This window comes from Serinus canaria, chromosome 4 (assembly GCF_022539315.1).
Source record: "Serinus canaria isolate serCan28SL12 chromosome 4, serCan2020, whole genome shotgun sequence".
Taxonomy (NCBI): Eukaryota; Metazoa; Chordata; class Aves; order Passeriformes; family Fringillidae; genus Serinus; species Serinus canaria.
Genome location: NC_066317.1, coordinates 34,163,299 through 34,177,494, shown reverse-complemented (window position 1 = coordinate 34,177,494; position 14,196 = coordinate 34,163,299). Strand labels below are relative to the sequence as shown.

The 14,196-nt window shown below is 36.7% G+C and overlaps 1 protein-coding gene across 2 annotated transcripts in view; it reads left to right on the top strand.

Annotated features, from left to right (window-relative positions):
• SH3RF1 (SH3 domain containing ring finger 1) overlaps positions 1-13,970 on the top strand; it is an 83,644-nt gene extending 69,674 nt beyond the window's left edge. For both annotated transcript variants that reach the window (XM_030239283.2, XM_050973505.1), the window contains exons 10-12: positions 3,405-3,763; positions 5,370-5,704; positions 11,221-13,970. In XM_030239283.2, the coding sequence (XP_030095143.1) occupies positions 3,405-3,763; positions 5,370-5,704; positions 11,221-11,389 (863 nt within the window). In that variant the 3' untranslated portion in view covers positions 11,390-13,970. The remainder of the gene's footprint in view (positions 1-3,404; positions 3,764-5,369; positions 5,705-11,220) is intronic.
• Positions 13,971-14,196: the final 226 nt, after the last annotated feature.

Below are 14,196 nucleotides of genomic sequence, written 5' to 3'. Positions count from 1 at the left end.
AGTATATGTTGAGGGTTTTTTAAAGCTTTTCTTAATGTCATTGTTAAGAGTTGAATGTTTTCTGAAACAACAATCTGAGTTGTTAGATCTCTTATTATTCTTCTCTAAGCAACCGTGTGTACGTACATACTCCCACTATTGGGAATTTATATGCAAGTAGTACTTCAGGTGGAATTTTTCTTTTTTTTTGTTGTTCCAGCAATATCTGGGATGGGGACATTCTTTGTGCTTTCCTACTAATATGCAATTCATATAGTAATAAAAGTGATAAGAACATCTGAGTCATCGCTTATTTTTTGTGTGTTAACTGCATAAGAGCTACAGAGTGCACTAATTTAGCATTCACTTTTAAATTATCTTCTAACGTCTTTGAATACCTTTAGTGTTCCTTTTCAGATCTCTGGCTCAGGGTTGGTCCTTAGGCATTCCAGCTTGTTCTCTAACCTTGACTGCAACTTCTTTCAGCTTTGACTCTGAAACACTAAGGCAGTACTGGCTTCAAGATCCATATGATCTATGTAATAAAATTCTGTATTTCTGAAAGGTGTAATTCTTCAATTACTGTCTGGGGCAGGCCACATCATAGTGAAACATGCCTTCTTGTTATTTAAATGCAGATCCAAAAAGACTGATAGTGGTGTTTTAAAGAGGTTTTTGTTTACCAAATCCGTGCACTCCTCTGTGGATTTGCCAGGCTAAGAAAATACCACACAACTGGAGCCGAATCTGTTCCAGTTGCTTCAAGGGCCTCAAAAGAAAAAGAAAAGAAAAAGGAAAATTTCAGACTATCCCAATGCTTCCCCTTTCAGCCTTGAATTTAGGGTCTGTGATCTCCTGACTGAGCATCATGACAAAAGGGTTTTTTTTAATCACAGGATTCTTATTGGCAGAGCAAAAGAGAAAGCAAAAAATGGTAATGACATGCTCTGTTATCCCCATAAGAAGGGTTATTTCTTACGGTCTTAAGATCCATGGATTAGCCCACTTTTCAGAGTCATGCATCTCCTAAAATACCCTGTGCATGTTTAGATGTCAGCACCGGGTTTGCTTTTGAAGGTAGGATACATGGATGGATACATACACATGTCTTTACTTATTTTATTTCCTTAATTGGCCCCATCTTCCTCCAGACTGATCTGAAGCAGGAGCAGGTGTGTTAGTCCTCTGAAGCAACTTTTTTCTTTGCCTTTAAATAAAAATAACCAGATGCTGCTGGCAACTGCTAAGAGAAACCAAGCAAAGCATCTGTACTTTCCTGCCTCATAGGCACAGGTGGTTTCTACTCTAAAGCCTTGTTTTGAGCTGCCTAGGAGCTTGCAAGTGACAACACAAAGGAGAAAGCCTCCTGTGGGCTCTGGAGGCTTTTCTGTCCCTGCTTCTCTACACCACTGTCAAGATGAATAAGCTTTTACACTTCCATTCAGCTGAGAATGTGACAGCATACTTCCCACTGACTTTTCAGGTCCAAAATGAAAAATCTGAAGGGACTGGACTCTCATCTCAGAAACCTTAACATTGGACTGTGCAAACGTGTGCTCTTAGTCACAAATACAGATCTGTCCCTTATAAGGACCCTGAGCACTGAAGCAATAGCACTGAAGCTGTTTATGTTCAAATGTTACATGTTCATGTTCATCTGAAACATGATCCTCTTGATCTTTTCTTAGCACATTTGCAGAGTGTTAATCTTTCAGTGAGGCTTCACAGGTTAATGCAGGGCTCCAGCTTCAGTTTAGCTCAGGGCTTCAAAAGGACCATTCTTCAAATGACCTTAGTGAGACATTGCTTGACATCACCTTTGCTGAGGGAGCATGCATCCTTTGGAAGGACCTATAATGAAAATATATATTCTGCTTATTTCATTAAAGGATAATCTGTATGAAAATAGGGTGACTTGAAGCATTTTTTCTTATCAATTCCATCAGCAATAAGAAAACAAAACCAGAAAGCTCTTCCATGCTTGTCATACATAAATTGCATGTGAGTGTAGACATATCTTGAAGAATAGCAGCTACTTCTAGGAAAACTGATATTGTCTCATGAACAAAAGCCAGCATTAATAATTGGTTTTGACCCAAAAAAGTCTTTCTACACTCTCCTTATCTTTCTTTGTAAATGTTCATGCTACTCAAGAGTTGGGAAGGGTCAGCTACAGAAGAAAATGTTATCAAAAAACTAGACATAGCATGTAAGTGATGTGCCTTTTTTTAATAAAAAAGTGAGAATTTGTGTTTCTTACTTGCATAAATTGTTATTGGGTGTAATTCTGTAGGATTGTTATATACAATTTGGGACCTTTGTCAGTCTTCTCTAATACACTGTTGCTGCAATCTAACCAAATTACCAGAGGAATTTGTAGAAAGCAGAATGAAGAGAGCAAGTGCTGAAGGTTTGGTTCCGGGACTTCACTTAAAACAAGTCTGAAACTCTATTAGTATCTGATAAAATTGAGATGCACATGCATCAAGCTAGAGGGATGACCCCTTCTTAGATGGAAAGTTTCAAAGTATTTGAAGGAGAGAGGTTGTGCAGCACTGGGGTGTTAAATTTTGGCTCATACTGTTTGGTTATATTTGCATTTCATACCATCCAGTGGTGCAGAGATGCCCAAGCTGTTGAAATGGTCTAACAGCATGCATGTGACTGACCACATGACTTTAACAGCACTGTTACTTCTTGGAAGGGGTCAATTAGTTCATGCAAAGCTCTGTGCTTACAGCTTTGTACTGGAACCCAGGTTAATATACTCAGCCCTGTGCTAGTCTCCAGCTTCCAGTGTAGATGTTCCTTTTATTTCACATGGATATGAGTAAATTCACTTTCTATATTTAAACAGCCCAAGAGACAACAGCTTACATTTTCAGAGAAAGCATTCACAGCAGTAATTGCCACTGTGCTTATTGTTTGAAAGACCTGTGAAGTCTGTTGTGGATTTTGTGAATAGTTTAGGGAAACAATCTAATTATATTCTTAGCAGCTTCTATAAGGTGTGTTTCTTTCTACTTTCCTTTATATGTCCTGACAACTACATGTGGTATTAAAAGGAGCAAACAAATTCCAGGCAGTATTTAGCTAGCTCTTAGGTACTAAAGTGTAATCTTCACTTTGCATCTGTCTGTATGTGAAGCATTTGAGTTAGCAGCTTGGATTTCTCCACCACAGAGAAGTTGCAGTGCTGTTATTCTTCTGTTGCCTACTGGTGCAAGTAGGGGAGCACATGCCACTGCTTTATTTGGGTGAAATAGATTTGGTGGTGTGTATCATGTCATTATAGTAGTATAAATGGGAGTTTAAAAGGTAAGGAGAAAACTTGTCATGATTGATTAGCTGTAGCACAGTAACTGTACCTCACTTTGTTTGTCTTGTGGAAAGGTGAATTCTCACATTTCATTCTTCTATTTCAGTTGCCTCTCATAGTCAAGAAAGACCTACAGCAGCAGTCACACCCATACAAGCACAAAATCCAACCTGCCTTATTCCTGCAGCTGTGATCATTCCCCACCACTCTGTTGCCTCCCAGCAGCTCCAGCCCCAGCTTCCAAATACTGCTGCTTATGTCACAGCTGTGAATGTGAACCGCTCAGCCATCCCACTGGCGTGTACAGCAACTTCTCTGAATTCTCCTAACATTGCTGCTTCATCTTTGGAGGGAGATATCAGTGGAAAAACTGCAAACACTCATCCTGGAGCTCCTGCATCTCCAGAGAGTGCTTTAACAGCTGGTGGAAGTGCTGCTGTCAGTAAAACAGACAAGGATGGCAAGGTGGGTAGAGATAAAATAATTCCTTTGAATTCTCCTATTTTCATCATGCAATCTTTTAAGAAATTTAAGAGCACAACCTAAAAAACCCACATGAACTTGCAGGAATGCAAAAGTTTCAGTCTAACAAAATAAAATTAAAATCAGAATTCTTTTAGGTTACCTTTCTTCTTAAGCAGGAACGCTGAGATATTATGGAAAACACATTACCAGCAATGTTTATTAGACAGAGAAAGAATGCACATAACCATCTTTTTTAAATATAGGACAGTGGAGTCTGTAGAGATTCTGCTTTCCTTCCTTTCATTTGAAGTATTTCCTATGTGTGTCAACTCATTCTCACTGTTCACCAAGCCTTGTGATTATATTGTTGTCAGAAAAATTCTTCTAGCTTTGTAATTGATTTTATTTTATAGTTGTGATGTAGTTAGGAAACTTTTTTCTCCTGTGACAACTATCTTTGTATCTCAAATATTTCAGACTTAACCTTACTACTCTTCAGCCACATGTACTCCTTAATGAAGTTTATGAAGATTTTAATCTTAAACTGTACACTAATGTCAGCCACTTTTTAGTTACTTTTTTTATTATTGTTGAATGGATGTGCTCAAACTTTATTTTAAAATTACTTTAGCCATAGACATTGAAACCAGACTGAGGTGCCCTTAGAGAAAACTTATTTGTAGTTTAAGGTGAATGAAGCTAATACAGAATTGTTTTAATTTCTTTGAGTTTCTCTTTATCTTTGACATTTGCTGGACAGTAGATTGTTGGTGAAGTGGCTCTAAGTTATTGGAGACTTGGAAAAATTACTGAGGATTTTTATTCACTAAATCCACTACATCCCAGGCTATCAAAAGAGTTTTTCTCATTGCTCTTGCTTTTCTCCATCTATGGTTAAATATTATTTTTGTCTCCAGGGCTTACAATCTGGCACTTCTCATAAGCACTAAATTCACTCCGTCAAAGGGTTGGTAAGAAGATCACTGCCACACCCTTAAAAAAAAAAAGACTAGAAACACAAAAACTACTTAAATAATTCTCTTCAGGCTAGGTAATAGTCTTCAGGGATTCTTGTCTGGACAAGCAAAAAGAATGTTTACAATCCTCCCCTTTAGCAGAACAGCAGAACACAATGCATTCCCCTTGGGGCGAATTTTTGTTAGATCATGAAGGTCTTCCATTCCTAAAGGAGGATAAATAAAAGAAACTTACCTAAACAGCAGCTTCCAGAGCAGACTTTTCTTCCTGCTTGATTCTTTGTCTTCCCAGAAATATCCATGTTGATGAAATATTTTACTTCATAGATTCCTGTTGTGGTAATATTAACTCCTCACACCTTTTCCTAGACAACCTTTTGTGACAGAGCCATTTCAATTAAAGTTAAACCTAATAAAGTGAAAGGACTTAGCTTGTTAATGATCTAAATTACTTGCTGTTTTTCTCTTTAGAATGTTAATAATTTTCTTTTTCTTTTATAATTTTCATCATCTCTCTAATATCAAGTATGTCCTTGTAATTTACTGAGTCCTCTCTGAGCACGATGTCATCTATGAGAAGGAAGTGTGAGAGCTTTGTTCTAAAACGGGGCGCTGCTTTTGGTTTACAGAAAGAAAAGAAAGGTTTGCTGAAACTACTTTCTGGAGCATCCACCAAACGCAAGCCTCGGCTGTCACCTCCAGCATCCCCCACCCTGGAGGCTGAGCAGGCTGCGGCAGAGCTGGCCCTGCAAGGTGCGGTGGGGCCGGAGCTTCCCTCGGCAGGGGCTCACAGCAAAGCCGGCTCCTGTGCCCCGGACAGCGAGGCCCCCGGGCTGGCGCAGGAGGCGCTGCACCGCAAGGGCGCTGCCCTGGATGCCGCTGTCCCCATAGCCCCGCCGCCTCGGCAGCCTTGCTCCTCGCTGGGACCCGTCCTCAATGAATCCCGGCCTCTCGTGTGTGAAAGGTAAAGTCTCCTGCGCAGCTAGACTTGGGCACACCAAGAAAAAATCCATTCTCTGACGCTTGTAGTGTGTGTTAGAACTGCTTCAAAATGCTGAGATTTTATAGCAAGATGAAACTTACTTTTTAACAATTCTTTATTTACTTATCAACCAATACTCGTGTTTATGTTTGTTTACTTTTCATGTTGCTTTAAAGTTTTTGAATGAACATACACTCAAATACGATGGTCACAGGTTTGGTAGACAGAAAAGGCCTCCTGTTTTTCAAAACAGAAGCAGCACTTAGGTTCTTGAACTTATTAGTATCAGGTTAGTCCTGATTATTAGCATTGTATAGCTGCCCACCTAAGTATATGGTGAATGAGACCTTTATCTATCTATGCAGAGTTCTTAATATTTGATTTATTGAGCCTTTGCCAAGATACTTTTTACTGCCTGAATGCCCCATGGCTGTGCATCCACACAGGCTCTAGGGCGGCCTCTTTGCTCTGCCAAGTGAGTCTGAAAAACATACAGGTGCCTGGACTTGCAGACTGACAGGCAGTTGCTTAAACGTTCTGTGACTTTTGTGTCCACCTATAGTTTTTCTAGTCCTCAGTAGAATGTGAAGGAAGTGGCAGTTTTCTAACTAAACAGGATCTTTTATTTTTTCTGGTAGCAGACAAGCAGTATGAGGAGTGTCATAGGATTTCTTTTGCAGCAGCTGCAGGATTGTGTGGTGTACAGAGAAAAAGTTGTAGAGTTACAATATTAACAGTTCTAGGACTGAAGTGATTGAAGCTGACTATTGTAGACTTGGTTCTGATGCCATTAACTCATGGTGTGTGGGCATCCTGTTGTACTTCCAGAAGTCCACTATCTTAAGCTATACCTGTGTCTTAAAATCCAGACAGTATATAACTTTCTGCTTGTCTTTGTTCTCTTCTGTCATACCTCTAATATTTTTGAAAAGGTTATTTCTGTTCCTACACAATTTCCTTGCAGGAGATTTCTATTTCACACCGAATTTGTGAAGCAGATTTACATTTATACATGGAAAATAAAACCTGAACGACTCTTCTTTAAGAATAACATAATTCATTTTCACATTATCATAAGTCTTTTTGGCACATTAATATGTTTTTATGCTTTGAATGTGAAAATAATATCAAATTCATTGTGAAAATAATATTAAATTCATTCTGGTATAACCAGTGCATATTAGCATAAAGCTCTTTCTATCATCACAGAAAGTCATTTTTTCACTTCCATGATGGAATTTTTTTTTCTCAGAACTACTTACAGAAAATGATGCTATATATTTTTATTGATCTAGTAATAACATATACTCAAACATTCTCTCTATCTTTACTGTTATTTAAGTGATAATTGCTACTGAAGAAGCATTGCAACAAGATAATTCTCAGTGGTATTCATGCACGGTTGTCAGTGTATTTAGACAGAATTTCATCTGAGTTCCCTTTGTCCTTTCAGGACAGGGCTAATTTTTTTTTTTCCTGCTGATGTGCCCTTGCACATTTCCTTTGGCTGAATTTCTTAAAATGTGATGGTTAATAATACTTAAAATTTACATTGTACTCAATGTCTTCAAAGTAATTTATAAGCATTGATTACTCTTCAGCAGTCTGGAAGAGGTGGTGTGTAAGAATCATGTGGCATCTTCAGTGAAAATTTGAGTTGATGAGGGAAATATTCATGATAAGCTCAACAAAAAGCTGAAGAACAGAGAAATCTCCTGCTCGGATTATTCTGCTCTTACATCTTACAATTGTAAGATTACAGATTACAGTGGAACTGTAGAGTTCCAGTTTAGAGAATTCCAGTCACTGAGACTCTGCAGTGGGGCTCACATCTTCTGATTCTCCAGCCAATACCCAGGTTGTCTTGGGGTGATTTCTTGTATTGATGCAGTGCTGACAAGGCCAAGGATCATTATGTTTTCTTTACAAACATAGACCCAACTCCCTGCAATTCCCTGAGTGAGACATGCTATGCTATGAATATACAGGAATTTAGTTACCTGTGGAGTTTAATTTTTCCATATAAGCTAAAAGAAAACATCAAGCTCTTTTCATGAGCTTTCTCTTTTAGGGGAAAGGTTGCTTAAATAGTCTTAATTTTTACAGTAAATATGCAGCATTGTAACAATAAACTACCTAGCACTCCACAATAGTGTTAGAGGCTTGAAGTTGAACCTAAATACACATCACTGCATATCCTAAATTATAAAATGAGTCTTTCATCCAGTTACAATGAAAGAAAAGCAGTAATTTTGTTCTGTGATTAAACTGACCCTAAGTAATTTCATCTACCACAGAATGACTGGTGTAACATCTGCTCCCAGTGAGTGGGCCAGTGGCCAGGGCAGCAAGCCTTCCCACATCTGGCACCATTTAATGCTGGTAATTAGATGCTGAGGATCACTCTGCCCTTGATGGGCGTTGGTGATCTGTAGGAGTCAAGGCACCCACTCAGAAGACACAAGATCTGCACAACAGCAGGGCACACTTGAGCTGGAAAGTAAAAATTCTAAAGGCAAGGAAAAAAAGCTAAATCAAGAAGCTGAGTAATAATTATTCGTTTAACTTGTGTAATGGTAGTAATTCCAGCTTTCTGTGTTTCTCTCAGCTAAAATTTTCTGCATATGAGAAAATATTATTATCCACTTGTTGATCAGGAAAACCACAAGTAATTGTCCAAAAATCAACCACAGCAGTATTTTGTGTCCAGTGAAACAGAAGCAACAAAGAAGTGGAGAAACACATGAAAGATATAATCTTTTCCATGTTACTGAAAAGTGGGAGAAATGCTAATATTAAAAATGAAAATCAGAATGGAGAAATGTGAAGACAGACCACCACCCTCTTCAAAATAAAAAATAAATGCAGGAATACAAAGCAAAAGCATTGTGGGATATAGCCAGACACATTAAGAATATCAGCAAACAACTGGTAGCAAATATAATGGCTACTTCTGGGAAGTTAAAGTACTTTTATTTTTATAATACTTACATTTTGTCACTAGCTGATTAAAAATAATTAATATAATATTTGGAAAATTAATGACAAATGTTATAAGGCAGTCAAAGAAAAATAAAAGAAAATAAAAACCTCATCGTTGTACAGCTTAGATGAATGTAAAATATTGAGTGACCACAAAAGATCTACATATCTGACTCTCAGTCATTGAAAACATTTGCAAATACTGAATAGGGAGACAAACAAGGAAGTGTTTTGGAAGATTCAGACATGTGGAAATGAACATGTTTTTCTAAAATATAAGTCATGCTTAGTAAATATGATTATTTTTCTTCAGGGACCTTGCAGTGAACTTTTGAGCTGAAGCATAAGCTTTTTATTCTGCATGAAATGGGTAGTTTTGGCAATATGTTGCAGATGATGAAATAAGTAATGGAAAAGCAGTTTCTGTTCCACAGCCAATCCAGGGTTATCTGGATAGACAGCATTGTGAATGTGTGATGGGTCTGTGTCTGATCACCTCTCTTTGGGCAAATAGGATTTGTAAAATGTGGCAGAAAATTTGAAGAAGGACACATGATTTACAGGTGCAAAGCCTGATGGGTTTCTTCTCATTAAAAATTGAAAAATACAGTAAAATAGTGCTTTAAAACCAGAGTTGTGGGGCTGTGTTTAGACACTAGATTTCAAGATGAATATCAAAATAGTTGGGAACCCAAAATTTAACAAGTACCAAATTACTGCAGAGGTTGTTAGATGCTGTATAGAAAGCTCAAGACAACTGTTTCTGTGCTAGCTGGTGATCCTCTAGGGAGGACAAAGAGATGATGGGAGCAAGCAGCAGCAGGGAACGGACTTGTCTGTCAATTCAGGGGAGCATAGAGGTTACTGACAGACAGAAGTAGAAACTAAAAACAAGCATATTTCAAGTCAAACATTTACAAGGCAGTGTTTGACAGACTGCAAGATGAGGCAGGCATTTTGAAACTCATTTTTTTAACAGACTGTGAAGTGTGCTGGTTAATTTTCAGCCTGAGAGCAACCTGCTTGTTAACAACAGGAGAAATTCTTCATAGCTTTACTGCAGTTCTTTATGCTTCACTATCTTGTGCTTGTCTTGCCTGAGTAGAGGCTGTTGTTTTCACTCAAGCAGTCTACAGTCTCAATTTAATTTACAGTCTATTAAAAATATTTGGTTCTCACTTCCTAAGTCAGCATTAAAACCCAAGTTGCCCAAAGCAGAAGTTAGTGCAGGTCTAGGTTGGATGCAGGGCATTCTGGAGCTGCACACTAAAAAATCTTCTAATTGGCTTGATAGCTTTTATGAAGCATGAATCTAGTAATTCCCGTGCTCTGAAATCTGGGGATTGCCATCACTGAAACAAAGTCATGGCTTATAAGTCACTAATAAATAACATTTGACAACTAATCAAATCCAAATATGTTTTGCTATACTTAGATTTCCTAAGAGACTTCAATTATTTACAAAATGCAGCTACTCTTTTCTGAATATTTTAACTGTATGGACAGACTTAATTTTTGTTTCATATGTTCTTAAGCAAAACATTCTGCTATAACACAGTATCTTTCTCTGCTTCACTATTACAGAATTACCTTGTTTTATTATGTGTGTATTGAGCTACAACTTCCATTCCATCCTTTACTAGACTGTATCTTGTTACCTTCTCTTTTCATCAGATTGTTCATTTATTTTAATATATTAAAATAATAAATTATTTTAAGCTTATTAAGATAATCATTATCTTAATCTATGAAGTAATAGAGTTTTATGTTGTTGTGAAACCATGGAAGAAGAGATTGAGTGGTGTTATGCATGTTAAAAACAGAGAAGTATAGCCTCTTTTTAACGCACTCCTATTTGATTTTACTGTGAGAGACTCAAAAATACACTTCGTGCCAAGTGCTTAAGAAAATTGTTGAGTTGAAAATAGTTTTTAACATAGTAGTGCACAAGTTGAGCAGCTGTGTTCAAAGAATATGTTCTAACTTGAAGAGTTTCTAAGGAAAATGAAAATTATTTAAAACAGCAAATCAAATTTATAGGTTTTGTTGGTTTCCTCTTTTTGTTCTTTGCCTTTCCTTAAGAGCCATCACTGGAATAATAAGAAATTAAACAAACACTTTTAAAGTTATGCCTAGCTACTGCTGTGAATGCTTTGATTCTTGCTGAATCACAATGACTGAAAGAGTCTGCAAATCTATATTGGAAAAAATGTTTACGATTTTCTCCTGTTATTTAACCATTGTCTGTATTTCACAGGGATCTTGGTGGAAAAAAAACCCATAGAAGATGCATGAATTTGCTTTAAATTTATTATGTTGCTATTATTATTGTCTGTTCAAGACATACTTTTAAGTTGTTACATACTCAGCAAACAGTTCTAGACAGCTTCCTGTGCTCATAAGTTTCACAGGCACAGAAACATTTTTTAAAGTATCGGGTTAAAAGAAAAGGCGAGGGGGAGAAAGGGGGGCAAAAAAAGGAACCTAAATGAAGGTGTTTTTTTCTAATTACACAGGTACAGGGTTGTGGTATCCTATCCTCCTCAGAGCGAAGCAGAACTTGAACTTAAGGAAGGTGACATTGTTTTTGTACACAAGAAACGCGAGGATGGCTGGTTCAAAGGCACTCTGCAACGAAATGGAAAGACTGGCCTTTTCCCTGGCAGCTTTGTAGAGAACATTTGAGAAGATTCATTCCAAGAGCTTCAAATCATACTGTACTGTAAAATAGCACAAATATTTTGCCAGAAAAAGCACAGTCATGGGATATTTTCAAATGACTGTAATGTAAACAAAACTCTACATATTTTTACAGTGTCTATAGCACAATTACACCAGCGAACAAAGGAGATGAAGGCATCTGCTGGTTTTATCACTTTGAATTCTTAAGTGTGATGTGTGCCTTGTACTGTCTGATGTATTATATAGAGGAATTTTTTTCCCCATGTATGTTACATAAATGAGCAATTGTTTACAAGGCTGTAACTAATTTATTCTTGGGGTTTTTTTTAAACTTGAATTTTGTGTAATAGCTAAAATTCTTGTGACTATGATTTTAACAAATTATTAATTTATGGAAGAATAACAAAGGGGAAGCTGGATTCTCTCCTTATGAGCAAGCAATTATATCTGATAAAGAGCCTCCCGTTTATCCTCTGGACATTTTTCCCCTGCTGTGTCTGACAGTGGAGTAAGTCTCTGTTGTATGAGTTAATGTTGAGTGGTGGTGATGTGGCGTCAAATAGAATTTGCCAAATGGGGAAAAAAATGTGTATTTTCTTCTTTGGACAGAGAAGAAAAAAAAGTCAGTGGTGTTCTTGAGTCTAGTTTTACTTCTTCATGAATCACCTAAGTAGAGTAATGTTTCCAGGAGGCAAAGATGTATGTGAACAATTGAACAAAACCATCTCAAGGTTAGGATCATCTCAAGGTTAGGAAAGAAGAAATTTAGGAGTACCAACAAGAAATTCCCTATATACCTTCTGTTCATATAATAACTTGGCTATTTGAACAAAGGTTACCTTTGTATATTTGGCCAGTTCTTTGGGCATTTAGCACTCAGGATCCAACAAAATTGTAAGGAATGTTAAAGCCCAACACTTAGAATAATTATAACTTGAAAACATCTGTTTGATAAGACTGAATATAAAAATAAAATTATAAGTTGTACTTCATGTCTAAAAATGCCTAAGATGTGTAATTTGCTGTTTTCTTCTCAAAATGATCTGCATGGCCAAGAGATGTTTTAAAATGTCTGAGCAGTAGTGGTGGTAAGTGATGCACTTGTGTTAAAGTAAAAGGCTGTATGAAACACTGTGAAAACTTTACTAACTTCTTAACCATTGCTACTTTGCTATGTTCTGATTTTTCTTTGTCTTGCATGTGTTACCCAATTCCTGCAGTAATGTAACTGTGCATGGTTGGCATTTTCCATTCCAATTTCCTGTTGCTGGGTTATTTTGCTCTGAAAGTTTCCCAAAAGCCACTTGACCAAAACTAGTGAGCAACTCGCCTTCAACCAGAGAAGTTGTCCAGTGTTTGAATCATTAATAAATTTTTTTAATGTCCTTGCAGCTGATGGATAGAAAGAATGCAGCCTGCAAGAAATACGTTGTTAGTCTTTCAGGGTTTTTTTAGAGATTTGACACTGGGGAACACACACACTACTCAGCTGAACTTGGTTTTTTATTTTATTGATTATAGCAGTTTAATGGTGGTTTTTGTTTTTTTTTTTTTTTTTTGTAAGACACTGAGCACCATCATTGCGTTTAAATACCTTTGAATCTGATGTAATTTGGCTGTTACTCAGCACTTTACAAAGGGAAGCCAGTAAGGTGATTCAGTGTCGCACAGAAACTGTCACACAGATCTGTAAAATCCTTGTAATTTTTTTGAAGTTATGCATTGAAAAATATCAAATGTTAATGACAGAGATTTTTTGCAATGTCAGATAGTATCATGATGGTCTTAAAAAGAAAAAAAATATATCTATAAATATATATATTTGGACATGACAGCATTCCCAAATTAGCCACCTCTCTTAAACACTGTATCATTCAATTTTTGCATTTTTAAATCTTTTAAATAGTTTACTTGAATATTCATGTAATATATAAAGGTTTTGTGAAATGAATTTTAGTTAGAAAGAAGCTGATATCAGCTTTTGTCAGCATAAATTGGCACTAGTGTGTCATAATCTTATTTTGGAAAATTTAGTGCATTTTATATTAAAGACTACTAAAGGTTAATTTTTTCTATCTCTACTCTCCATATTTTAAACTAAGTGACTAAGGTACCTCTATTAATAGAATTTCATGATGTAAAGTCAGTTAAAAATCAGCTGTTAATCCAATAGTTCTGTTAGATGGAATACATTTTTAATTGATTTTTTTAACAATGAGTAAACGTTTGTAAAAAGGGCTTATTACATAGCAGTGCAACAATGACAAAAATGCAGTTTATCATGCCTTTTTTGTGATCTTTTGGGGGTTATTTTTTGGTTTTGGCTTGGGATTAATTCAGTGTAGAAACAGACAAACCCTGTGCATTTGCTTTGTGTAATTCCATTAAAAATTTTGTAAGGTATTTTATATCTATGTTTGAAGTCCAGTGAATGTTAAGTGTTTGATTTATTATGTTAAACTTCCAATCCTAATAAATATTTTCTTAGCAAACAGCTACAGCAAATAGTGTATGCAAACATTAAACATAAATTACTTGTAAAGAATTTGCCAATAAAATTCCCAGAACTGATTTCTGAATTCCTGGGAGGGTATTTCTGCTCACAGAGAAAAAGTCTTCAGATTCCTTAATGTAAGAAGCTTGGAATGATAACTATAATGCAAAAACTGTAGAGAGGACTAGGACCTGGCTGATCTTTCCCCAACTCCTTATTTCAGTGAGTAACTTCAGAAAAGGGTAGGTAACTCCATCTCAGTCTGTTGGTGATGGAACTACAGTCTCATCAACAGCACAGCAGGTGCACAGTGTAA